This window comes from Salmo salar, chromosome ssa27, assembly GCF_905237065.1.
Source record: "Salmo salar chromosome ssa27, Ssal_v3.1, whole genome shotgun sequence".
Classification (NCBI taxonomy): Eukaryota; Metazoa; Chordata; class Actinopteri; order Salmoniformes; family Salmonidae; genus Salmo; species Salmo salar.
The window spans coordinates 33,343,121-33,371,016 of NC_059468.1; the positions used below are offsets into that span (position 1 = coordinate 33,343,121).

The 27,896-nt window shown below is 42.7% G+C and overlaps 2 protein-coding genes across 2 annotated transcripts; both read left to right on the forward strand.

Annotated features, from left to right (window-relative positions):
- Positions 1 to 2,891: 2,891 nt before the first annotated feature.
- On the forward strand, positions 2,892 to 13,153 carry LOC106588958 (ATP-dependent DNA helicase Q4-like). The gene is made up of 9 exons (XM_045709527.1): positions 2,892 to 3,350; positions 3,631 to 3,768; positions 3,948 to 4,293; positions 4,489 to 4,618; positions 6,471 to 6,637; positions 6,818 to 6,980; positions 7,302 to 7,470; positions 7,775 to 7,883; positions 12,460 to 13,153. Exons 1-9 carry the CDS (start codon positions 2,892 to 2,894, stop codon positions 13,071 to 13,073), a joined length of 2,295 nt encoding a protein of 764 aa, XP_045565483.1. The 3' UTR covers positions 13,074 to 13,153.
- An 842-nt stretch (positions 13,154 to 13,995) lies between these two features.
- LOC106597874 (zinc transporter ZIP4) lies at positions 13,996 to 27,266 on the forward strand. The gene is made up of 12 exons (XM_045709611.1): positions 13,996 to 14,354; positions 15,804 to 16,100; positions 16,303 to 16,495; positions 17,581 to 17,799; positions 19,005 to 19,161; positions 20,300 to 20,472; positions 21,363 to 21,545; positions 23,447 to 23,542; positions 24,069 to 24,132; positions 25,509 to 25,661; positions 25,980 to 26,167; positions 26,525 to 27,266. The coding sequence occupies exons 4-12, from the start codon at positions 17,650 to 17,652 to the stop codon at positions 26,651 to 26,653; spliced, it is 1,293 nt and encodes a 430-aa protein (XP_045565567.1). The 5' UTR covers positions 13,996 to 14,354; positions 15,804 to 16,100; positions 16,303 to 16,495; positions 17,581 to 17,649; the 3' UTR covers positions 26,654 to 27,266.
- The last annotated feature ends 630 nt before the right edge of the window (positions 27,267 to 27,896 follow it).

The following is a 27,896-nucleotide window of genomic DNA, read 5'->3' on the forward strand; positions in this document are numbered from 1 at the left end:
ACTTCCGCGACGCATATAAGGCCCTTCCCCGCCCTCCCTTTGGAAAAGCTGACCACGACTCCATTTTGTTGCTCCCAGCCTATAGACAGAAACTAAAACAGGAAGCTCCCGCCCTCAGGTCTGTTCAACGCTGGTCCGACCAATCGGATTCCACGCTTCAATATTGCTTCGATCACGTGGACTGGGATATGTTCCGCATTGCTGCGAACAACAACATTGACGAATACGCTGACTCGGTGTGCGAGTTCATTAACAAGTGCATCGGTGATGTCGTACCAACAGCGTCTATTAAAACATTCCCCAACCAGAAACCATGGATTGATGGCAGCATTCGCTCAAAACTGAACCCGCGAACCACTGCTTTTAATCAGGGCAAAGTGACCAGAAACATGACCGAATATAAACAGTGTAGCTATTCCCTCTGCAAGGCAATCAAACAAGCTAAGCGTCAGTACAGAGACAAAGTGGAGTCGCAATTCAACAGCTCAGACATGAGAGGTATGTGGCAGGGTCTACAGTCAATCACGGACTACAAAAGAAAAATCAGCCCCGTCGCGGATCACGATGCCTTGCTCCCAGACAGACTAAACAAGTTTTTTGCTCGCTTTGAGGACAATACAGTGCCAATAACACGGCCCACCACTAAAACCTGCGGCCTCTCCTTCACTGCAGCCAACGTGAGTAAAACATTTAAACGTGTCAACCCTCGCAAGGCTGCAGGCCCAAACGGCATCCCCGGCCACGTCCTCAGAGGATGCGCAGACCAGCTGGCTGGTGTGTTTACAGACATATTCAATCAAACCTTATCCCAGTCTGCTGTCCCCACATGCTTCAAGAGGGCCACCATTGTTCCTGTTCCCAAGAAAGCTAAGATAACTGAGCTAAATGACTACCGCCCTGTAGCACTCACTTCCGTCATCATGAAGTGCTTTGAGAGACTAGTCAAGGACCATATCACCTCCACCCTACCTGACACCCTAGACCCACTCCAATTTGCTTACCGACCCAATAGGTCCACAGACGACGCAATCGCCATCACACTGCACACTGCCCTAACCCATCTATCTGGACAAGAGGAATACCTATGTAAGAATGCTGTTCATCGACTACAGCTCAGCATTTAATACCATAGTACCCTCCAAACTCGAGACCCTGGGTCTCGACCCCGCCCTGTGCAACTGGGTCCTGGACTTCCTGACGGGCCGCCCCCAGGTGGTGAGGGTAGGTAACAACATCTCCACCCCGCTGATCCTCAACACTAGGTCCCCACAAGGGTGCGTTCTCAGCCCTCTCCTGTACTCCCTCTGTGTGTGTGTGTGTGTGTGTGTGTGTGTGTGTGTGTGTGTGTGTGTGTGTGTGTGTGTGTGTGTGTGTGTGTGTGTGTGCTGAGGCTGATGATGCTAACACATGAAGATGAATGCCTGCTGGACAGGGGGCCTGGACAGGGGGCCTGGACAGGGGCCTGGACAGTGCTGAAGCCTTAGTCTTTAAGGCTGTGTCGTCCTCGCTCTGATCACTAACAGTGGCAGCCACACTACAGTATTCTCCATCGTCTTTGTCCAGAGTCAAGGACCTTGTAGGTTTGGTACTAAATGATTGTCTGTGAAGTTGATTTGGTGGGCTGGTAGTTTACTGTCATTATTCTGAAGTTCTGTTTGGTTCCTAGTGAATACACTCCTTGGTTCAGTGTTGAGGCTGGTAGTTTACTGTCATTATTCTGAAGTTCTGTTTGGTTCCTAGTGAATGCACTCCTTGGTTCAGTGTTGAGGCTGGTAGTTTACTGTCATTATTCTGAAGTTCTGTTTGGTTCCTAGTGAATACACTCCTTGGTTCAGTGTTGAGGCTGGTAGTTTACTGTCATTATTCTGAAGTTCTGTTTGGTTCCTAGTGAATACACTCCTTGGTTCAGTGTTGAGGCTGGTAGTTTACTGTCATTATTCTGAAGTTCTGTTTGGTTCCTAGTGAATGTACTCCTTGGTTCAGTGTTGAGGCTGGTAGTTTACTGTCATTATTCTGAAGTTCTGTTTGGTTCCTAGTGAATACACTCCTTGGTTCAGTGTTGAGGCTGGGTAGTTTACTGTCATTATTCTGAAGTTCTGTTTGGTTCCTAGTGAATACACTCCTTGGTTCAGTGTTGAGGCTGGGTAGTTTACTGTCATTATTCTGAAGTTCTGTTTGGTTCCTAGTGAATACACTCCTTGGTTCAGTGTTGAGGCTGGGTAGTTTACTGTCATTATTCTGAAGTTCTGTTTGGTTCCTAGTGAATACACTCCTTGGTTCAGTGTTGAGGCTGGGTAGTTTACTGTCATTATTCTGAAGTTCTGTTTGGTTCCTAGTGAATACACTCCTTGGTTCAGTGTTGAGGCTGGTAGTTTACTGTCATTATTCTGAAGTTCTGTTTGGTTCCTAGTGAATACACTCCTTGGTTCAGTGTTGAGGCTGGTAGTTTACTGTCATTATTCTGAAGTTCTGTTTGGTTCCTAGTGAATACACTCCTTGGTTCAGTGTTGAGGCTGGTAGTTTACTGTCATTATTCTGAAGTTCTGTTTGGTTCCTAGTGAATACACTCCTTGGTTCAGTGTTGAGGCTGGTAGTTTACTGTCATTATTCTGCAGTGATTCAAATAGCCTCATTGTGTAGTGATATGGATTATGGTAGTGGGCAGCAGTGGAGGCTGCTGAGGGGAGGAAGGCTCATAATAATATCTGGAACGAAGCCAATATAATGGCATCATGTATGTGTTTGGTGTATTTGATAGCATTCCACTAATTCCACTCCAACCATTACCCTGAGCCCCTCCTCTCCAATGAAGGTGCCCCCCTGTGGTGTACAGTTTGTAAGGTATAGTCCTCCACAGACAGTACAGAGTAGAGGGGAAGAGCAGGGTGGCAATGAGAAGAGTAGTGTTGCAGTGGGAAGGGCAGGGTGGCAGTGGGAAGAGCAGGCTGGCAGTGGGAAGAGCAGGGTGGCAGTGGGAAGAGCAGTGTGGCAGTGGGAAGAGCAGTGTTGCAGTGGGAAGGGCAGGGTGGCAGTGGGAAGAGCAGGGTGGCAATGAGAAGAGTAGTGTTGCAGTGGGAAGGGCAGGGTGGCAGTGGGAAGAGCAGGGTGGCAGTGGGAAGAGCAGTGTGGCAGTGGGAAGAGCAGGGTGGCAGTGGGAAGAGCAGTGTGGCAGTGGGAAGAGCAGGGTGGCAGTGTGGGTGGTAGCCTTCGGCATGGGCCTGGACAAGTCGGACGTGCGCGGCATCGTGCACTACAACATGCCCAAGAGCTTTGAGAGCTACGTGCAGGAGATCGGGAGGGCAGGGAGAGACGGGGTACCAGCCCACTGTCATCTCTTCCTGGATCCTGAGGTTCTGTCTCCTCTCACCTTTTCAGTCGTTATTTATTTCATAGTGTTTATTTACTTTTCATCCAAATTCAAATGTGTTTTGATGACAACGTCTAGTAAGTAATAGTTAAGTGATGAATTGATACTTGGTGAGTAGTGTACAGTGGCTGTGCAACAATACTTTTGTTCGAATTATTAGGTTATTCACAAATAAATCTATGTATTATTCAATAGAGTGCCAAGACATATGATGTGTATGCTCATTATGTTGATTAATCCTACGTTCTTGCCTGGTGTTGTAGGGAGGGGACCTGCATGAGTTGCGGAGGCACATCTATGCGGATACAGTGGACCACTATACTGTGAAGAAGATAGTGCAGAAGGTGTTTCCTCCCTGCAAGTGCAGACAGATCCACCAGAAACAGCAGGACTTAGCCAGGGTAATGTTGGTATACTTACATATTCAACTTTTTCTTCCCTTCTCTCGGTCTACAATCATCGGACATTAACAGCCTATGGCCATTACGTGTACCTCAAGGTTTAGGATTAACAGTTGTTTTATCAAGATGTAGCAGGCACAAACCAAACAGTATTTTTTTCAATTCTAATCATGTCTTAGACTCAGGAGGAGGTTGACGACTCCGAGATGATGGAACTGATGGACACCTGTGATGAGAACCCAGTTGAAACACCGGAACACACAACGGAGACTGGTCAGAACACCCCTGTCCAGCAGTTGGAACAGGCCAAAGTTCCTACTGAGGATGTATCAACTTTTCAACCACTGGACAGGGAGCAGGAACACCCACCAGAGTCAAGTGTTCCATTTCCCCAGAGAGGGGAGGGCGAAGAGGAGGAGCAGACCGGGGGAGGTGAGGATTGGCCCACGACTAGGGTGTGTCACACCCATGAGAGGGCCATATCTATGCAGGACACTGTGGAAGGCCTGGACATCACTGAGGAAGGTAGGTACCTCACTATACTGGACACAAGTATTTTCTGTCACTTGGTAGTTGACTCAAGGATCAGAAAACCGTAAATATATAATTAGAATGAGATCACACTTTTAATTCAGATTGAGTCTCCTGCCTTTTCTTCAGATATCAGACTGTATTTTACAATCGACTTAAAGTGATTGAAGTTATATCACTGTGTGTCAGGTTTGGAGACTCTGCTGTGCTACCTGGAGCTGCACCCTCAACAGTGGGTAGAGCTGCTCCACCCCACCCTCTCCACCTGTAAGATGGTCTGTTACAACGGCCCGCATCAACTCCGCAAACTCACCAAAATGTAGGACAACATCACAAAACCAGGGTCATAGAAAAACATGTTTAAAAGTTTTCTTATTCGACAAGTTCTGCAAAGTCAATCTCAACACCTGGCCAGTCTGTTACAGTAGACTGTTACAGTAGACTGTTACAGTAGACTGTTACAGTAGACTGTTTAGCTGTTTGCTAGGTTGTGTTTTTATATGTAGGTGTGTATTTCATACTCCTGATGTTATTTTGGTCCAGTAAAGGCAGTGGGACATGTGATCGGTTTGGTGTTTTCATGTACAGGCAATAGATGACTAATGTTTACAATGTGCTTAAACTGTTTTGGTGTAAGTAAGTAATGTTTACAGTACCAGTCAAAAGTTTGGACAAACCTATTCATTCAAGGATTTTTCTTTATTTTGACTATTTTCTACATTGTAGAATAATATTAAAGACATCAAAACTATGAAATAATATGTATGAAATCATGTAGTAACCAAAAAAGTGTTAAACAAATCAAAATATATTTTACATTTTACATTCTTCAACGTAGCCGCCCTTTGCCTAGATGACAGCTTTGCACACTCTTGGCATTCCCTCAACCAGCTTCACCTGGAATGTTTTTCCAACCATTTTTAAGGAGTTCCCACATATGCTGAGCATTTGTTGCCTGCTTTTCCTTCACTCTGCTGTCCAACTCATCCCAAACCATCTCAATTGGGTTGAGGTCGGGTGATTGTGGAGGCCAGGTCATCTGATGCAGCACTCCATCACTCTGCTTCCCATCAAACCAGATGGGATGGCGTATCGCTGCATGTTGTGGTAGCCATGCTGGTTAAGTGTGCTTTGAATTCTAAATAAATCACTGACAATGTCACCAGCAAAGCACCCACACACCATCACACCACCTCCTCCATGCTTCACGGTGGGAACCACACATGCAGAGATCATCCATTCTCTTACTCAGCATCTGACAAAGACGGCGGTTGGAACCAACAAAATGTTTGACTCTTCAGACCAAAGGACAGATTCCCACTGCTCTAATGTCCATTGCTTGTGTTTCTTGGCCCAACTAAGTCTCTTCTTATTGGTGTCCTTTAGTAGTGGTTTCTTTACAGCAATTCGACCATGAAGGCCTGATTCATGCAGTCTCCTCTGAACTGTTGATGTGTCTGTTACTTGAACTCTGTGAAGCATTTATTTGGGCTGCAATTTATGAAGCTGGTAACTCTAATGAACTTCTCCTCTGCAGCAGAGAACTCTGGGTCTTCCTTTCCTTTGGCGGTCCTCGTAAGAGCCAGTTTCATCATAGCGCTTGATGGTTTTTGCGACTGCACTTGAATAAACTTTCAAAGTTCTTAATGTTCTGGATTGACTGACCTTCATGTCTTAAAGTAATGATGGACTGTTGTTTCTCTTTGCTTATTTGAGCTGTTCTTGCCATAATATGGACTTGGTCTTTTACCAAATAGGGCTATCTTCTGTATATCCCCCTACCTTGTCACAACACAACTGATTAGCTCAAATGTGTTAATTTGTGGAATGTCTTTCCTTTTTAACTTTTAACAAGGCACACCTGTTAATTGAAATGCATTCCAGGTGACTACCTCATGAAGATGGTTGAGAGAATGCCAAGAGTGTACAAAGCTGTTATCAAGGCAACGGGTGGCTACTGTGAAGAATCTAAAATCTAACACTTTTTTTGGTTACTACATGATTCCATGTGTTATTTCATAGTTTTGATGTCTTTATTCTATAATGTAGAAAATAGTTAAAATAAAGAAAAACCCTTGAATGAGTAGGTGTGTCCAAACTTTTGACTGGTACTGTATGTTGAGGGGTGGAGTCGGTGTTGTGATGATGGATATGTGTCGTCTGATTGGCAGCTGCCCACCTGTTGCCGTAGTGTTAGCCCGGAAACGGCTGGCAGGGGAGCGAGTGGAGACCTGTGATTCGGTGGACTTTGACGTGGTGGAGGTGGCAGACACTATGGGCTGGCAGCTGGGTCTGGTGAAGAGAGGCCTCCGACAACTACAGTGGGCCACTAACAGAGGTGTGCTTTTATAGTTTAAAAAAATGCAAACTACAGTGGAGCATTGTCAGAGATGGGTATGATTACAAATATAATATTATTTCGTACAGAATTTAAAGTGTGTGTGTGTTTAGATTTGGATAAAAGAGAGATAATTATACATTCCCGATCTCCATATCATACATCTCCTGTCTTCTCCAGGAGTCTTGGTGGAGTTCTCCAACCTGTCCTTCTACTTCCGTTCCTACGGTGACTTGACCCCAGATGAGATGGACCGGGTGTGTGAGTTCCTGCATGGCAGGGTGGTGGCCCAGGAGAGGACCAAACTGTACCAGCTCAAAGCCTGCTTCAAGGCCTTCCGCAGGTCAGCACCAACCTACACTACACCAGTATTCAGAACTCATACCAACACTAGGTTACTCTCCAACAGTATTATAGCAACAAATGTGACCGTAGAGGAAAATCCTGGTTACCAGAGTTTCATGGCTTTGTAGGGCTATTATTGGAGCTGTTAACCCAATGGTGCTTGAAGTATGTTTAAGACATTGATATTTATAAGACATTTATAGATTAGTATATGCTACTGTATGTCTTTCAGGTGACATACATGTGTATTACTCTTTACTTGGAAAGGTCTCTGCCTGCATTGAGTTCTGCCACACTGTATGTCTCTCTCTCTCTGCAGCGTCGCATACAAGAGCTGCAGTTTCTGCACGGACAAGCTGGACGAGAGCCGAAGCCTGAAGCTGAAAGGGCTTCTGGGGGATTACTTTGACAAGAGGAGAGAACTGGACCTGAGCAGGAAGTTCCAGGAGGAGAAGGATGATGAGGAGGAGGTGTTGTTGAAATGCAAGGTTCGTCTCTCTCCTAAAATTCCCTGATGGTTTTTACCAAATGTAAGTGAAACTAAATCCTTTAGCGAATTCTAACTGTAATAAAGTACCTTTTATAATGAATGACCTAATAGAGCTGAATCTGGTAAGAACAGGACTTTCCCATTTAGAGTAACGTAGTGAGTTTACAATATTTCTACTTTATATTGTCTGTCCTACGTGTAATTGTTCTGTTTTTACTGTATCATTTCACCAGGTCAGACTTCTGCCTGGTAAATGTACTATGCCAATAAAGGTGATTCTGATGGGTTTTGTTGGTCTTCAGATGAAGGACTTCGAGGGTCAGATCAGAGCAGATATTCAGAGTTTCCTGGGCAACCGCAGTGATGAGAAGTTCTCTGGCAGAGCCGTCGCTAGAATATTCTTTGGAATTGGTAAGTTTTCCCATTTTTAAAATGTTTTATTTTGCAAACGCCCAGAACTACTTCAGTGTCTAATAATATAGTATGCTGGCTTCTTGTCACTAGGGGGGTGGCTTGCTTAGTGCCATGTGTCTGAACTGTATGGGCCCAGTTGTGCCAGTCACTTTTATGCAGTCAGTGATGATCATTGATTTTCAATCAGTGTTACATTATGGGGATTAAATTGTCCGACTTGAGCCTACATGATCTAAGGTCATGCAGTCCACTGCACCCTGAAGCCATTGCAGGAGGTTCAATCATTTAGTGTTTTTGCTTGACCCACTCAAACGTGGCCAAAGACTTGACTGGAACCAACTTTGTGGCTGAGTCATAGCTACGGTACAATAGTGTAGGCCTAAGAGTATACAGTGTGATATTTAATTTCTCTGTCTAACCTATTGATTGTAGACATGTTTTCAGTGTGAGGGTGTGATACAGAGGGGGGGTAGATAAAAGTTTATTTGGTGTGACGGATCAGCTAGTCTGAAACACCTTAACACAGGTGAGAGAGGCATGAAATGAAAAGACTGGAGGCAGTGGTTCTGGTTCCTTTTGGATTGTCTCTAAATGGGATTTCTTTCGCCTAACAAAATAGTTCCAGTACAAGGTAGCGTCCAACGCTGAAACGGCATAAAGAAAAAGTACATAAACTAAGCAGCAGACCAAAAGGCCGTGGCCAAAAAACAACAGACGGCTCCCCTTGTCTTTAGACTATCGTCTCCAAGTCATATTTAGAGGGGGGAATGCTTCCCTCTATCAATACCCATAGAGCCAAGGTGCATCAGATGAAGACACTTTCAGTAGGAAAGTCTGACGTCCTCACAGGTCCCCGTGTCTTCTCCCAATCCACCTCGAGCTCATCTCCTGGCACACCTATATAGAGGGAGACACCAAGTCAATTAGTGGGCCCAGGTGTGTACTAATTGGCTTTACACTGAGTACCTATCCCCGGAGGAGGGATAGTATTTTCCTCTGGCTGGTCACTGAAACCTATAAACAATGGCTGCTATATTTACACTGCCAAGTTGAAATAAGACTTGATTTTGGAAAGCCGCTTTAGTAAGTCAACTGGAACACCCTCTATAGTGTTAGTAAGTCAACTGGAACACCCTCTATAGTGTTAGTAAGTCAACTGGAACACCCTCTATAGTGTTAGTAAGTCAACTGGAACACCCTCTATAGTGTTAGTAAGTCAACTGGAACACCCTCTATAGTGTTAGTAAGTCAACTGGAACACCCTCTATAGTGTTAGTAAGTCAACTGGAACACCCTCTATAGTGTTAGTAAGTCAACTGGAACACCCTCTATAGTGTTAGTAAGTCAACTGGAACACCCTCTATAGCGTTAGTAAGTCAACTGGAACACCCTCTATAGCGTTAGTAAGTCAACTGGAACACCCTCTATAGCGTTAGTAAGTCAACTGGAACACCCTCTATAGTGTTAGTAAGTCAACTGGAACACCCTCTATAGTGTTAGTAAGTCAACTGGAACACCCTCTATAGTGTTAGTAAGTCAACTGGAACACCCTCTATAGCGTTAGTAAGTCAACTGGAACACCCTCTATAGCGTTAGTAAGTCAACTGGAACACCCTCTATAGCGTTAGTAAGTCAACTGGAACACACTCTATAGCGTTAGTAAGTCAACTGGAACACCCTCTATAGCGTTAGTAAGTCAACTGGAACACCCTCTATAGCGTTAGTAAGTCAACTGGAACACACTCTATAGCGTTAGTAAGTCAACTGGAACACCCTCTATAGCGTTAGTAAGTCAACTGGAACACACTCTATAGCGTTAGTAAGTCAACTGGAACACACTCTATAGCGTTAGTAAGTCAACTGGAACACCCTCTATAGTGTTAGTAAGTCAACTGGAACACCCTCTATAGTGTTAGTAAGTCAACTGGAACACCCTCTATAGTGTTAGTAAGTCAACTGGAACACCCTCTATCTTTTGTTTCCAGGAAGTCCATGTTACCCAGCTCAGACCTTCGGCAGGGACAAGAGATACTGGAGAAAATACATCCAGTTTGATTTTAATGAAATCATGCGCATTGCTATTCAGGAGATCATTCGATTCAAGTGATGTAATACCTACTCTATCTAAAAAAGAAAAAGAAGTAAATAATGTAAAACATTTAAAGAAATCTTACCTCAGTTGCATCCATTAACACATTCTTTTATTATTTATAAATGGCTGTTTTATGGTTTCTCTATTTTTTGTTTGTTTGGTATACTGTACATTTCATGTAATGTTCTTTGTATGCCCATTTAATAAAATATATTTTGTATGCAACGTAAGGGTAAGTGCTTGATGTTATTAAAACTTTTGTATGCTCAGGACACTTTGATGAAGGTTGAGTCAGAGATATGGCTTTTTCTTTGCAACTCTGCCTAGAAGGCCAGCATCCCGGAGTCACCTCTTCACTGTTGACGTTGAGACTGGTGTTTTACGGGTACTATTTAATGAACCTGCCAGTTGAGGACTTGTGAGGTGTCTGTTTCTCAATGTGTATGTTTATTTTATTATCTGAAAAGAATAATGACCATTTGAGAAGTTGTACAGCTGTATTTTTTTTTTTTTATAACTCAAGATAATAAACCTTATCTCTTAGTCGACTGAACTTTGTCAGGTAGCATGCATTCACTGTATGGAGAGCTATCTTCAATTGCTTGCTGTCCCTGGCAACCTTGTTGTACGGGAGAGGGTTATCTATGAAACAAAACATTAGAAATAGGAAATTATAATATTGTCTATGGGGAATTGTCGTGGCAAAATGTGAATCAGAATGTGTTATAATGTTAATGTCATTTAAAAAAAAAAAATGTTTTAACATTTATCAGATTACTGTGTTCTTTTGATAATGTGATGTCACGCTCTAATTTAAGGCTGACAGGTGACAGATTCAGTATACAGTATCTTGCTGATACAGGTCAGAGGTGATCCTCTAGGTGCAGGGATGGGCAATTCCAGTCCTCGAGGGCCTGATTGGTGGCAGTTTTTCTCCAGCTAACACACCTGACTCCAATAATCACCTAATCATGATCTTCAGTTTAGAATGTCATTTGATTAATCAGCTGTGTTTACTGGGGATGGAGAAGAAGTGTGACACCAATCAGGCCCCAGAGGACTGGAGATGTCCACCACTGCGTAGGGGGTTGGCCCACGTGGGGGGAAATGTTGACATGCAAGACAATGGCGCGGCACACTTTCCAGAAAAGTCTCTTTCAATCTAGGGATTTTGTGGCAAAACAGTAATTCTGCTCATAGATTATGCATGTATGAACTACACATTGACACATCCAGCCCAAAGCAGGAGGTTTAAAAAAATACTCGTTTCCAAAGTACTGGAGCGTGTCTTTTAAGTTGATTTGAATTTACAATACAGACATTTTGTAACTCTATTGTTTTGTTACAATAACATACCATAATCAATATTTTCAAGCTGTTGCTACTTAAGTATATTTCCAAATGTAATATTTTTTTGATGCAATTAGCATATTTCTTTGTTTCTCCCAACTACAAAAAAAACTACAACTTCAGATCCAATTAACAATTGCATAACAGAGAATTCATTCGTGAGCATTAATACTCTCATCTCAATAAGCTCTCTCACTGCAGAATAGACATTTATCCAAATGTCCAATGTTCAAAGTTAAGATTTTGGATAGTTTTTGAGTGGAGTTCCCCTATAGGTTTAAAACATTATCTTTTGGAATTGTTTTCATTAGTCCTCTTGATACAGTTCTAAAATGTATTGTATGTCAGCAGTCAAGTTTCCAAGTTATGGGCCTTTCAAGAAACGGTGTCACCGGCCACGTCCTGATGGCGCTAAATGTTTTTTGGGCAATTTGTTGCATTTTAAAGTTACAACAGAGAAAAGAGACATTTAAATAAAAAGTAATTAGTACCAAAAAAGTGGCACTATTTTCATAGGAAGGCAGAACAGCCAGTGCTCCAGCACCCTTAGAGCCCTATCTGTGCATGTGTCTGATGTTCAGTATAAGAGCAGTGAGAGAGACTACTGCCTCCTGGGAGGTTTTGTTCCAGGTATTGTATGTCTGATTAAACTGTGTTGGCCTAGATAACAAGATATGTTTGGCTGTTTCTTTGTACAGGCTTAAGGAAGAGGTGTAGATGGACTTTTTAAACAGCTGAGAGAGAGGATGAACTTTGTCATAAACTAACCCAATTCTATTTCACCTGAATGAGCAAGATACTGTATCTCAGACCTGTCATATTTTTTCATTTTTTGGGGGGACACTCTTGAAAACGAGATGGTGCATCTCAAGAGATTTCATCCTGCAAAATGTATAATAAAACATTGTTTTAAATGATTTCCACCTGTAGCAAATATCCTTATAACAAACTCTCTTTCATCTGCGCTTCTAGCTTGCTTAGCCTACAATGTGTGATGAATGTGTTTTTGCAGAGAATTAAGGAATGTTATTTATAAAAAAATAATTATATGGAGAATTGTCTACAGGAGCAGTAGAACATTATTTTTCATGAATTAAATGAAGGGGAGGGGAGGCATTTTTTCACTTTCAGCACCTGCCCCACCAAAGGTCTGTGCCAACCCTGCTGACCCTGCCCCACCAAAGGTCTGTGCCAACCCTGCTGACCCTGCCCCACCAAAGGTCTGTGCCAACCCTGCTGACCCTGCCCCACCAAAGGTCTGTGCCAACCCTGCTGACCCTGCCCCACCAAAGGTCTGTGCCAACCCTGCTGACCCTGCCCCACCAAAGGTCTGTGCCAACCCTGCTGACCCTGCCCCACCAAAGGTCTGTGCCAACCCTGCTGACCCTGCCCCACCAAAGGTCTGTGCCAACCCTGCTGACCCTGCCCCACCAAAGGTCTGTGCCAACCCTGCTGACCCTGCCCCACCAAAGGTCTGTGCCAACCCTGCTGACCCTGCCCCACCAAAGGTCTGTGCCAACCCTGCTGACCCTGCCCCACCAAAGGTCTGTGCCAACCCTGCTGACCCTGCCCCACCAAAGGTCTGTGCCAACCCTGCTGACCCTGCCCCACCAAAGGTCTGTGCCAACCCTGCTGACCCTGCCCCACCAAAGGTCTGTGCCAACCCTGCTGACCCTGCCCCACCAAAGGTCTGTGCCAACCCTGCTGACCCTGCCCCACCAAAGGTCTGTGCACAACCCTGCTGAACATGATGTTATTTCATCCAAATATGTTCAAAGTGACATAGGTGGCAAACTACTGTAGGCCAACTTTGAGTACCTGATTTGGATGTTCATGCTTACATCTAAAGACCCTTCAAACAGCTTCAAGCTTCATTTCCTGCTGACCATTGACACAAGGATGTGTTTGGTAGTTCTGCCAGACCAGCCTCACCTGGCCCAGTCACTGATGTGGTGTAGAGTGAAGTCATCAGTCCATTAATCATTGTGGGTAGGGCCCGGAGTTTCTCTTAGCCATGGTCAGGAAAAACTATTGGCCTTTAAATATGAAACCCAATCATCCAGTCACACGGTCAGAGCATATGTTGAATGATGTCCATGGAAAGTACTTTTATTCCACAGAATGGTTATACATGGAGAATGGGGCCTCTGAATTGATTCATCAATAAATGTCCTAAACTGTGTTGGTTGTTTCTCAAAATATATCCTTCAATTCATGTATTAGTATACATGTTTTACAAAAAGGTTCTGTAGAAATGTGTATTATTTGTTTTGTTTCTACACTGTCAGTAATTCTTTGTTACATGTTTATTCATTTTCCCAATACACAATATTTAATATATGGGAATGTTAGCTAATATATTAGATATATTCACCACTGGAGAGAGAGCAGGGAAGGCTCATCATCAGGGTATTGGTCACCATTGAGGATGTAAGTGAAATCAGTTGGCACAAATATTTTGCCTGTATTCCTAGCAACATGTCTTATTGACATAACTCTTGCCATTATGTCAGCTGATGCTGAGTGTACATTGAAGACAGGTGATTTTGGACCTGTACCCCTTATTCAGGGTGAACTGCAATGGTTTCCTATTTATGGACTGGTAGAGAAGCGCAACTCACCTCTGGACCAATCAAAGACGAGCTAACAGGTCAAGGAAATCTCTAACTTAGCTGATTTATAGATAGCTGTTTGGTGAACTTAAAACCGTGTGTGGACTGCATATGCGCCACTCGGAATCATCTCTTTCTATAAACTCACTGTTTTTGCACTTTTTATTTTATTTTTTTAAAGAGGATTTATATTTTAATAGAACAATGGAAACTGTATATAGGTATTTTCCCGTTATTCTCCTATGTCTGAGTTTTCACCTATTCAGCTATGCGTGGTGTTCACCTATGGATGTATATGGGAAAGTGGTGGAGCTCGTTTCGCCAGGAGAGGAATACCTGGATGAAATGTCAGTTCGCTCCTTTTTCAAACTGTTGGAGAAGCGTGTGCAGTGCCCTGGTGTGTCGTGTGAAAAGGTAACTTTTTTCTTACACTCGCTTCAACTTGGTTTTAGGAAAGGTCGAGGTCCAACCTGCACCTGTTACTGTGCCGTGCGCTACACACAATGGAATACAGCAATGTACATTTATCATAGTGCTTTTTCAGACCTAGTTTGTTAAGCCTAAATCTGTATTTTTTTTATTTTTATTGACCAGTCTCTAACAAAGTATTTTTTTATTGATACATATATCGTGAGCACTGAGCAATTCAAAAGTTGAATGCGTGCTCCATAATAATAATAATAATAATTATTATAATTATAATTATAATTATAATAATAATAATTATATGATAATGATAACAATAATGATTCTGGCTATTATTATGTAGGTATTATATAGAGAGAATACACGACGTCGTCATTGCAGATTGTTTTGTACCAGATTTATTAAAATCATTATGTTCTACCAATGACGTAAAACACCTGATCAATATTTATCAAATTCCATGTGTTAGGGTATTATCATAGATTATAGCAATGGCTTTGACTTAAATGGCTAATGTGTAAAAAAAAAAAATACTTAAAAAAATATATCGTGGTTGTTTTACCCTATTACTGTGCAGCCTGTTTAAACGTCTTAATGACTGGGCATTCTGTTTTATTTAATACATTCAATGTAAAAAATTAAAATGACTCTGTCCATCATGCCAATGCACCACAAGTACTCCAATAAGTGTTCATTTTAGTTTCATTTGATTACAGTAGAAAAACATGTAAACATACATTTTTTTCTGTTGTTCAGACATTGAAGGCCTTGGACTTTACCTGGCAAGTGTAATCTGCCCTTGTGACCATGTAGAGGACGTTTTCTATCACACGTTATGTGAGAGATGTGTTATCAATTGGCCAAACATGTTTGGGACTAACACTAATGATCAGTAGTTAGACGGCATGTTCTGCTAATACAACAATGGCTCGAGATCTTACTCATACGTGGTCATGGTACTGGAGAATCAGGAAGAAGTCTGCACACTTCCAGTGAGATGCACATTTATTTTAATAGATACGGAGCTTTCGGTCAGTCGACCTTCATCAAGCTCAGGCTCTTTTAAAAGAAATGTGCATCTGACTTAAAGTGTGTCAAGACTTTTTTTCTTCTGTTTCTCCAGTTTAGCATTTTGCCTCCAGCACCTTCACTAATCGGTTCTGGGTTTCTGGTAGACTCTACAGAATAATCTGTTAGATAATAGGCCAAGTCACTGTATGTCCTGACTCAAAAAGCCTGAGAATAGCTGTTAAAGATCAGAAAATTAGATTTTTATTTTCTCACGTTCACCCAACCCAAACTCCTTTAGCTTTGTGGTCATAATGACTGACTATACAAGACCCTACGTTGGTTTTCTCTCATTAAATTAGGCCTATATTTGTACTGAGTAAATAAATAATCTCCATGAAACACTGAAGCCACCCTGCTTGTTTCTAGTGCCTGTCTGTGCAGTCAGTAGACCAGCTGGTGGGTAACTTCACCAGCACTGGTGGTCTCCTTCACAACGAGGGCTTCTTCAGAGTAGCGGCAGGATGCTGCCTGTACCTCGGCTCTCCCTCAGAGGCCTGCTCTGCCGTGAGGGCAGGGAGGTGGGGGGACGAGACGGACCACTTCATCCATGAGATCACAGGCTATGACCATGGGGATGGACACGGAGACATGGAGAGCAGTGGGATAGAAACACTGCTCCATAACTTGAAGAAGCACTACAAGCCTGATCAGCAGTACGACCAGGTTGGTGCTGCTGTGTTAATAAGAATGGCAACACATTTTATAAACTCTACCTTTCTAAGGTTGTGCAACAGAAAACCAATGAACTACTGTTAGCAACAGTGACCTGTTTTCTAACAAACTCATTTGAGTAGATTTGTTTCAACAAAATATTTCTATTCTATTCAACGGTGTGTGTTTGTCCCGTGTTATCGTGGTCATTTAGCACTGTCTTACTGGTCAAGATATCTTGGAGGAGATGAATGATGGTGGCCCACACAACATGGATGTGGTGTTTGGATACATAGTTTACCATGCTTTGCGAGGTGACTGCATGACTGCCAGAGCACTGCCTGAAGAAGACTACTTTCTGGATTTCATATTCAACTCCTTCGGTTCTGACAACATTACCATACACGGTACAGTAAGAAACAACTATTCCTGTGTATACAAAATGTCCGTGCTGTAATATTGCCTCATTACAAACTACTATCCCTATTTAGTATGAATCATTTTCCTCGCACTGTTTCGTTTTATTATTATTACAGTACAGCCAGGAGCATTACTCATGCTCCTGGCTGTACTGTAACATCAACCCACTCATTAATCCATCTTGTGCAATACATAGTTCATCATTCATTTAGCATGACGCTATTAATGTTATCCTCTACCCCTATGTTAATGTTACCCTCAAACCCTATGTTAATGTTACCCTCAAACCCTATGCTATAACCCCATGAAGCCTGGATAATGAGAGTTTATATTGCTGTTCCCCAATGGCCTAATATGCTCTTCCACCATATTACTGTTCCTCAATGGTCTGCTAATAAACTCTACCAGCATATTAATGTTCCTCAATGGCCTGTTAATATACTCTACCACCATATTACTGTTCCTCAATGGCCTGCTAATATACCCTACCACCATATTACTGTTCCTCAATGGTCTGCTAATATACTCCACCAGCATATTACTGTTCCTCAATGGCCTGTTAATATACTCTACCACCATATTACTGTTCCTCAATGGCCTGCTAATATACTCTACCACCATATTACTGTTCCTCAATGGTCTGCTAATATACTCTACCAGCATATTACTGTTCCTCAATGGCCTGCTAATATACTCTACCACTATATTACTGTTCCTCAATGGCCTGCTAATATACTCTACCACCATATTACTGTTCCTCAATGGCCTGCTAATATACTCTACCACCATATTACTGTTCCTCAATGGCCTGCTAATATACTCTACCAGCATATTACTGTTCCTCAATGGCCTGCTAATATACTCTACCACCATATTACTGTTCCTCAATGGCCTGCTAATATACTCTACCACCATATTACTGTTCCTCAATGGCCTGCTAATATACTCTACCAGCATATTACTGTTCCTCAATGGCCTGCTAATATACTCTACCACTATATTACTGTTCCTCAATGGCCTGCTAATATACTCTACCACCAACTAACCATATCATTGTGATTAATCTCTGTAGAGCTGGAAGGTCTTATGAAGAGCCTGCAACTGGGTGGAATCCACGAAGAGGATCAAGAGGGACACAAAGATGACCATGGTCACGATGACCACATTGACCATGACCATAGTGACCACAGTACTGTTAGCAAGGGTCGTGGGGGGTCGAAGTGGAGGTGATGCCTTCAGGAAGAGTCATGAGGAGGGGTACCACCAGAGGAACATCAGCAGCTGGGAACTGGTAATTGTTATACTCAACCACCATGGTGCTTTGTCTGTAATTAGGTCAAGGCCATCGCTCCAATCTCCTGAAGAGACCTTCAGGGGCTTAACGACGCACGCATGCATGCACGCACGCACACACAGGCTCCTTCACTCTGACTCATTATCAGACTGCTAAACCCCTGCTGTCCGCTGCATCTCCAGTGCATTACAATGAGCCTCAGATGTGCAGTAGATGGCCTGAGCTATTGGCAGCTGTAGGATTCTCCCCATGGTAATATCTATATTAGAGAAATCTGAATGAGAAGGAACACTGCTGAGGGATAATAACATGTTACTTGTAATATATTGGTCCCCACTTTGTGAATGGCCAATGACATCTTACTGTCAGTCAATCAGTTAGCGACAAGGAGTGTCAATTCAAAGAATAGGCCAATGGACTTTGGTCAAAAGTTGTGCACTACAAAGGGAGTAGTGATCCATTTGGGACACAGTATTCTGACAGAGGTATATTAATTGAAGAATTCATTTGCACTTCCATTTTACACTGACACACGGCACTGTATTTTCAACTGTAGCAATTACCACATATCGGGGCGATACATATTCTGTGACGGAAAGTGTTTTTTGAAATATTGCTTGTTTCCTCCACGCAGATGTGTTTCAGCCGTGTTTCTTCCACGTAGATGTTTCAGTCCTGTTTTCTCCACATAGACGTGTTTCAGCCCTGTTTTCTCCACGTTGACGTGTTTCAGCCCTGTTTTCTCCACGCTGATGTGTTTCAGCCCTGTTTTCTCTACGCTGACGTGTTTCAGCACTGTTTTCTCCACGCTGACGTGTTTCAGCCCTGTTTTCTCCACGCTGACGTGTTTCAGCCCTGTTTTCTCCACGCTGACGTGTTTCAGCCCTGTTTTCTCCACGCTGACGTGTTTCAGCCCTGTTTTCTCCACGCTGACGTGTTTCAGCCCTGTTTTCTCCACGCTGACGTGTTTCAGCCCTGTTTTCTCCACGCTGACGTGTTTCAGCCCTGTTTTCTCCACGCTGACGTGTTTCAGCCCTGTTTCCTCCACGCTGACGTGTTTCAGCCCTGTTTTCTCCACGCTGACGTGTTTCAGCCCTGTTTTCTCCACGCTGACGTGTTTCAGCCCTGTTTTCTCCACGCTGACGTGTTTCAGCCCTGTTTTCTCCACGCTGACGTGTTTCAACCCTGTTTCCTCCACGTAGACGTGTTTCAGCCCGGAGGAGCTGATAAAGATCCATGGGCTGAATGGATCTAGCCTGTCCAGGCTCAGCCCAGCCCTGGTCCAGCAGCTCCTCAGTGGTGCCTGCAACAGCATCTCTCCCCCCACTGGACCATTAGACCAGCTCAGCACAACAGAGAGTGAGTGAACTACTACAGTTCTATCCACTGTGATTCTGCATTGTGTGCTCTTGTGATTGATCTATTGATTGCTACAGTACACTCTATATTCAACACTCATTCCTTTCCTTTTGATACAGAAAGTCCCTTTCCTGCCTGTTAATTTTTTTTATGATAAAGGAATTATAGAGAGGCTATGCAGAAATACATTTCTTATGTTTGTAAATATGAATGCTCCAAAATTCTAAATCACAAAACTTTAGGCTGTAGGCCAAAAATACTAGAGCCTATTTCATTCGGTAGGACTAGAGCCTATTGCACTCAGTAGGACTAGAGCCTATTTCATTCAGTAGGACTAGAGCCTATTGCATTCGGTAGGACTAGAGCCTATTGCATTCGGTAGGACTAGAGCCTATTGCATTCGGTAGGACTAGAGCCTATTGCATTCGGTAGGACTAGAGCCTATTGCATTTGGTAGGACTAGAGCCTATTGCATTCGGTAGGACTAGAGCCTATTGCATTCGGTAGGACTAGAGCCTATTGCACTCGGTAGGACTAGAGCCTATTGCACTCGGTAGGACTAGAGCCTATTGCACTCGGTAGGACTAGAGCCTATTGCACTCGGTAGGACTAGAGCCTATTGCACTCGGTAGGACTAGAGCCTATTGCATTCGGTAGGACTAGAGCCTATTGCATTCGGTAGGACTAGAGCCTATTGCATTCGGTAGGACTAGAGCCTATTGCATTCGGTAGGACTAGAGCCTATTGCATTCGGTAGGACTAGAGCCTATTGCATTCGGTAGGACTAGAGCCTATTGCATTCGGTAGGACTAGAGCCTATTGCATTCGGTAGGACTAGAGCCTATTGCATTCGGTAGGACTAGAGCCTATTGCATTCGGTAGGACTAGAGCCTATTGCATTCGGTAGGACTAGAGCCTATTGCACTCGGTAGGACTAGAGCCTATTGCACTCGGTAGGACTAGAGCCTATTGCACTCGGTAGGACTAGAGCCTATTGCACTCGGTAGGACTAGAGCCTATTTCAAGCATAATCAGACAATGTATTATCTAACAGACCTTTGTGGCTTGACTGATTGGCTTCAGTCTGGCACTGTTATTATATTTGTAACCCCTTAATGTTAATTCTCTCTCCCCACAGAGTTTGCGTATGCCTCCATAGCCAATCTGCTGATCTGTCTGGCCGCCCTGGTTGGCGTTATGGTGCTGCTGTGTACCTCCTGCAGCAGTGTCTTCCAGCTCGTCATCCAGTTCTGTGTCAGCCTGGCCGTTGGCTCCCTCACTGGGGACGCCCTGTTGCACCTCCTGCCTATGGTGAGCACCACAGTACCATATCCACATCACTGAGCCCAGCTGATTCAAGCTGATCTACGCTCTACTGGCCTGGTTATGCATCCATCATAGGTGCTGGAATGTCCAATGTGAAAAGAAAACCACTTATCTAGCCAGCCAGACCTCTTCCTCCTCAACACTTCATTAAAGTGTTGTGGTTAATGTCAGTGCAACCCAATAATCAGCCAGATGTCTGAGAGACCTCATGATAAGTCAGAGCAACACATACAGTAGTCCCATCTGATGCTTCATAGCCTTATTTCCCCCAGGGCAGAAGTCTGGAGGGGATACTTCCTGCTGCTGCAGCTCAATCCATTTAGATCCATCATGTCAACATCGCAGGGCGAAGTATTAGCAGGCTGTCACACCCTGTCATCACTTACAGTGTCAAATAATAACGGCGTGATTTAAGGAACAAGAACGACCCCCTTCAGATCGGGCAAACAGAGAAATGGCCCCATGTTCCTTCAGGGAACTTTAGGTTATTACAAAGCCAATGATAAGAGCAACATAACAATGTGTCCCAATGGTCCGACATGATTTCTTATCTTCCTCTCCTTCTCAACCACTTATTAAGAGGACTTGATTGGTTAAAGCAATATGGTGGATAGGTTCTGGTCTCCACTCTAGACTTTCATCTGTCAGTAGTGAGTGAAGGAGGCCATTTCAGAGTAATGGACCCTGCACAGGTTGATTGCATCGCCAGTATTTGCTCTTGTGTAGTATATTACACTTTACTTGAACCTGCCTTCATAAGAGCTACGTAACACTGTCAAAACAATGACATAACACTGTCATTACAATGACATAACACTGTCATTGGGCTGACTGTGTCAGACTGGGTTGTGACTGTGTTTCCTCTGTTGGTTCAGTTCCTAGGCCTCCATGTTCACAGTGACGGATCGGACCACAGCCACTCAGAGGAGGTTCCAGACTACATCTGTAAGATACTGGTGATGATGGCTGGCATCTACTGCTTCTATCTCATGGAGACTATCTTCTCCATCATCACCACTCACAAGGACAGCCATCACCATTCCCTGCATCACCATGAGGTAAGTAGTGTCTCATCTGGGCTGTGTTCAGTAGGGCACGATGTAGCAAAATGTGTTGCAACAGGAAACAAAAATCAGGGTTCTTATTGGACACGTTCAGGTGGTACCTTCCCATTTCACACTGTTTCTAAACCTTATCTCCTTACTGAACACCTCCGTTCTGTCAGCTTACAGGTTCGGTGGATCCATGGTGAAAAGAAATTCCACACACGTACACCTCCAATACACCTTTTTAATAAAGTGCAATGTTTCGGTCAAATAAATTGATCAGGTCTTACTGGTTCCAAAATGTGAGAATTGTTAGCTATCACCGGTAGATACAGTTGAAGTCAGAAGTTTACATACACCTTAGCCAAATACATTTAAACTCAGTTTTTCACAATTCCCGACATTTAATCCTAGTAAAAATTCCCTGTCTCTGGTCAGTTAGGATCACCACTTTATTTTAAGAATGTGAAATGTCAGAATAATAGTAGAGAGTGATTTATTTCAGCTTTTATTTCTTTCATCACATTTCCAGTGGGTCAGAAGTTTACATACACTCAATTATTATTTGGTAGCATTGCCTTTAAATTGTTTAACCTCGGTCAAACGTTTCGGGTAGCCTTCCATAAGCTTCCCACAGTTAGTTGGGTGAATTTTGGCCCATTCCTCCTGACAGAGCTGGTGTAACTGAGTCAGGTTTGTAGGCCTCCTTGCTCACACACGCTTTTTCAGTTCTGCCCACAAATGTTCTATAGGATTGAGTTCAGGGCTTTTTGATGGCCACTCCAATACCTTGACGTTGTTGTCCTTAAGCCATTTTGCCACAACTTTGGAAGTATGCTTGGGGTCATTGTCCATCTGAAAGACCCATTTGCGACCAAGCTTTAACTTCCTGACTGACGTCTTGAGATGTTGCTTCAATATATATATATAATTTTCCTTGCTAATGATGCCATCTATTTTATGAAGTGCACCAGTCCCTCCTGCTGCAAAGCACCCCCACAACATGATGCTGCCACTCCCTTGCTTCATGGTTGGGATGGCGTTCTTTGGCTTGCAAGCCTGCCCCTTTTCCTCCAAACATAGCGATGATCATTATGGCTAAACAGTTCTATTTTTGTTTCGTCAGACCAGAGGACATTTCTCCAAAAAGTACGATCTTTGTCCCCATGTGCAGTTGCAAACCGTAGTCTGGCTTTCTTGTGGCGGTTTTGGAGCAGTGGCTTCTTCCTTGCTGAGTGGCCTTTCAGGTTCTGTCGATATAGGACTCGTTTTACTGTGGATATACTTTTGTACCTGTTTCCACTCCTTCCTGAGTGGTATGACGGCTGCGCGGTCCTATGGTGTTTATACTTGCGTACTATTGTTTGTACAGATGAACGTGGTACCTTCAGGCATTTGGAAATTGCTCCCAAGGATGAAACATTTTTTTTCTTAGGTCTTGGCTGATTTATTTTGATTTTCCTATGATGTCAAGCAAAGAGGCACTGAGTTTGAAGGTAGGCCTTGAAATACATCCACAGGTACACCTCCAATTGACTCAAATGATGTCAATTAGCATATCAGAAGCTTCTAAAGCCATGACATCATTTTCTGGAATTTTCCAAGCTGTTTAAAGGCACAGTCAACTTAGTGTATGTAAACGTCTGACCCACTGGAATTGTGATACAATGAATTATAAGTGAAATAATCTGTCTGTAAACAATTGTTGAAAATTACTTGTGTCATACACAAAGTAGATGTCCTAACCGACTTTCCAAAACTATAGTTTGTTAACAATACATTTGTGGAGTGGTTGAAAAACGAGTTTTAATGACTCCAAGCTAAGTGTATGTAAACTTCCGTCTTCAACTGTACATGTTCTTTGTTGTGATGTTCCGGGCACAGACCGATACATTGTGCCATTGTGTTTCCAGGAGGGGTCTGAGCCCCATCACTGTGATCATGGTAAAGTCCTGGAGATGTACATGCAGGAGAAAAAGAACAAGCAGTCCATCTCACAGACTGACCTGGTAGGTTCTGTACCACTTATTCACAGACTGACCTGGTAGGTTCTGTACCACTTATTCACAGACTGAACTGGTAGGTTCGGTACCACTTATTCACAGACTGACCTGGTAGGTTCTGTACCACTTATTCACAGATACATCTGGTAGGTTCTGTACCACTTATTCACAGATACATCTGGTAGGTTCTGTACCACTTATTCACAGATACATCTGGTAGGTTCTGTACCACTTATTCACAGATACATCTGGTAGGTTCTGTACCACTTATTCACAGATACATCTGGTAGGTTCTGTACCACTTATTCAAAGACACACCTGTGATATTCTAAACCCTCTGTCCTCTCTCTTGGAGATCTGAGTCAGACAGAGGTCCATGACTGAACAGCCAGTAAAGCTGTGTTTTTACCTGACACAGTATGTAGTCTCAAGTCTTTACTACCCGTGTCTCTGAACACCTTGTCCTCCACTAACTTGTTCACACCTGCTATAATTCCGATGTTATACTTCTGTAAAATTCTGATCCTAAAAGGTTGTAAGTGAGCACAGTGAGGACACAGAGGAAGCCTTTCCAGAAATAAACCAACGCTCAAGAGGTAAGATAGACAACCCAAGTCATCAGGTCATCTGACAGTCAGGGTGTTCACTGGAAAGCTGATATACTGTGAACTTACTAGTCAAGTCTAGTCAATGTTTACACACATTCAGCGTGACAAAGGGTAATGTGCACCAAAGAGCTTTGTTCATTTACATGAGGAACAGCAATAAAGGGATTCATTACTACAGGGGTACAACGCTTTAGCTGCAGATGCACCCAAAAACACTCTGTCATATCATTGTAAATGATAATATAAACAGTGACAACAATTTATTTATCTGACATGATTAAAATGAGACATCATCCTTTATGTAATCTTTATAAACAATTCAAGCACAATATTCAATGGTGTAGTTGTAGTCACTCTACAGTATAACCGCTAGCTTGCCAGTTCCTACCAGTGTAAAAATACTTTAAAGTACTAGTTAAGTAGTTTCTTGGGGTATCTGTACTTTACTTTACTATTTATATTTTTGCCAAATTTTACTTCACTACATTCCTAAAGAAAATAATGTACTTTTTACTTTTTATTTTCCCTGACACCTAAAAGTGCTCGTTACATTTTGACCCAAAAAATTGTCCATTTGACGCACTTAGTAAGAGAACATCCCTGGTCATCCCTACTGCCTCTGATCTGGCGGAATCACTTAACACAAATGTTTTGTTTGTAAATAACATCTGAGTGTTGGAGTGTGCCTGTGGCTATAAGTACTTTTTCTTTTAAAAACATGAAAATTGTGCCATCTGGTTTGCTTAATATAAAGAATTTGAAATGATTTATACTTTTACTTTTCATACTTAAGTATATTTGAGCAATTACATTTACTTTTGATACTGAAGTATATTTAAAACCAAATACTTTGACTTTTACTCAAGTAGTATTTTACTGGGTGACTTTCACTTTTACTTGAATCACTTTCTATTAATGTATCTTTACTTTTACTCAAGTAGGACAATTTAGTACTTTTTCCACCACTGGTTCCTACAGATGTAGGATCTTAATTTGATCACCCTGTTCTTGCAGGAAATGCAAACATTAAGTAAATTTAAGGTTTAAAAAGACTTCTAAAGTTTGTAATTTCCACTTTAAAATGTCAGACTTGATTTGTCCTAACTAAAAATGTATCAATCCCTACAAAAATGTCCATTAATTATAATCCACACAATAATTCATATTTCCTGTTGCTACAGGATACCTTTCCTGCTGTGAGAAACTGGTCAAATGAAGATCCTAATGGCATTGGCTAATCCAATACTGCTGTTATTGTGAAATATGAATTTAGACACATGATTAACAATAGCCAAATTTGACTTTACTTCTTTAGACGACTGAACCTTTCTCTGAGTTTCCCTTCTGTCTCTCCCCTCTACTAGAACAGCGTCTGCTACCCTACATGGTTACCATAGGGGACGCGATACATAACTTTGCCGATGGCCTGGCTATCGGTGCGGCCTTTTCTGTTTCCTGGAATTCCGGCCTTGCCACGTCTTTGGCTGTGTTCTGTCATGAGTTGCCTCACGAACTGGGTGAGTGTTGTACTGACTGACGCCTCTAGTTGGCCATGTTGAAGGAGGTCTTTAGGGAATGTGACCCAGCCACATTGGTACTTCAGATGTTTCTTTATATCAAGTATATTTGAGCAGCGTCTGTTTGATTTCAGAACAATATTTTTTCATTTCAAACAGTCAAGTATTAGAATGGATGAATAGTAGTGCTAGATGATTAGCCACGTCTTCTCTCTCTATACAGATTCCTATTCACACAATCCCTCCAATGGCATCAACCTAAGACCTACATTTTATCACTGGCGTCCCTTTTAAACCTCTCCATCCTACATCTCCCAGGTGATTTTGCAATCCTGCTGCACAGCGGGTTGTCAGTGAAGAAGGCCTTGATGCTGAACGTGGGCAGTGCCCTCACATCCTTCATCGGACTCTACATTGCCCTCACCGTCTCTACTGACCTGGCCACCAAGCAGTGGATCGCGGCCATCACCTCTGGTCTCTTCCTGTATGTGGGTCTGGCTGATATGGTTAGTACACTAGTTTTACCACATTCTCAAACAGGCTGTGAGGAATTGCTTCTTTGGGCTTCTCTTCAAATGAGAGTCTATCGCACAAATTGTTCAAATGACCCTTCGCTAAGCCCCGCCGCCTTGGTTACTGTTGCAACTTCAGACAACATTTTCCCCGGGAAGCCCAATTATGACTTGGGCCTTGAGTGTCTCCTGGCTATGTCACCTGACCAGGAAGAGCTCTGACCCCTAGTTATGGCACAGTTGCTCCTATGTCTTTCACCAATGCCCTAATGCCTATCTTTCTCTGTAAATATGCTATATTTGGACAAGGAGTTAAATGCAGTGGATTGTCTTGCTTCTTTCTCCTCCCAGCTCCCAACCATGATCCATGCGGACAACCGTAGGCCCTGGCTCATGTTCCTTCTCCAGAACTTAGGACTGCTGTCTGGCTGGGGCATCCTGTTGCTCCTCTCTCTGTATGAGGAAAAGATTGGCTTCTAGAGCCTCCTAGTCCTCACACTGTACAGTACAATGCAATGGATTTGTATACAATTACAAATTACACTGTATGTAAACTATTCTATATTTGACCTGTTTTGATATATTTAATTTAACACGCTTGATCATTCTATATGATACACGATTTCCTCAAAATGACTTTGTAGATGATATATGAGATTATAGTCTAGTTCTGTTGTATCTAGCACATAGAAGTGCATTATGTTGGTGTTCAGTATGATCCTGCTGTTGGTGGTAATGTTACTGTTTGAAAGGATTTCATCTGTATGCGATTAGTTCAAACTGTAATTTATACCACCGATATTTCTAGTGGGACTCACAGATCCTCAGCCTACTGCCTTTGTAATTGCCACATCTTTTGTATAACCACATACCATAACAGTGTGACTGTGCAGGGAAGTAGGTAGATTCTATTTTAATTAGTGATCGGGTGAAGTGTGTAGTTAGCGGTAATGCAGAGGTTGACAGTGGATGTATACATGTGAGAATGTGACATGTTTAGATTTGTCTTTACTTTTGTCATATGTGTATTTTTACTTATGTGCCACCAATCCCACAAAACCCCAAAAAGTAATAAAATACGCCAAGAAAATAATTATTATGATACATGTTGTTTCTCTATAGCTTTCCTTGTTTAACTATATAATGCTTTCCAGCTGCAGTATTTTTCATTCTGTCCAGTCTACCACTCAAGAGAATTCCCTGTAAATGGATACAGGAAATAACCTCCTATGATACTTGGTTATCTGACATGATTAGTTACGTCGGCAGTTTCACTGTTCAGAGTCCACACTGTGAAGACAGACCGCTCAAATCCATGGATCACAACTTCTGATCAATCAGAGGTGGACCCTCATTTTTAAAAATCTTTTACGGTAGATCACCAGTCAGCATGGTGCTTTACTGTAGTTTGTCTGATTACCACGAGGAGTTATAAAGAAGGGTTGGTACAGCAAAGTATATCAGCAGAGATGACAGGCATTGTGGATTCCATTTGATAAAATGGCCATAGTAACAGTCAGAGTAAGGAAGTGGAGGAGCTATATGTCAAGGCATTGACATGCCTCCCAAATGGCACCCTATTGCCTACTTGGTGGACCACTTTTAACCAGAGTCCTGGTCAAAAGTAGTGCACTATATAGGGAATAGGGTGCCATTTGTGAGGCACACATAGAGTTTCTGGTCCATACAGTATGACCAACAGTAAAGAGCAAGGGCATTAGGG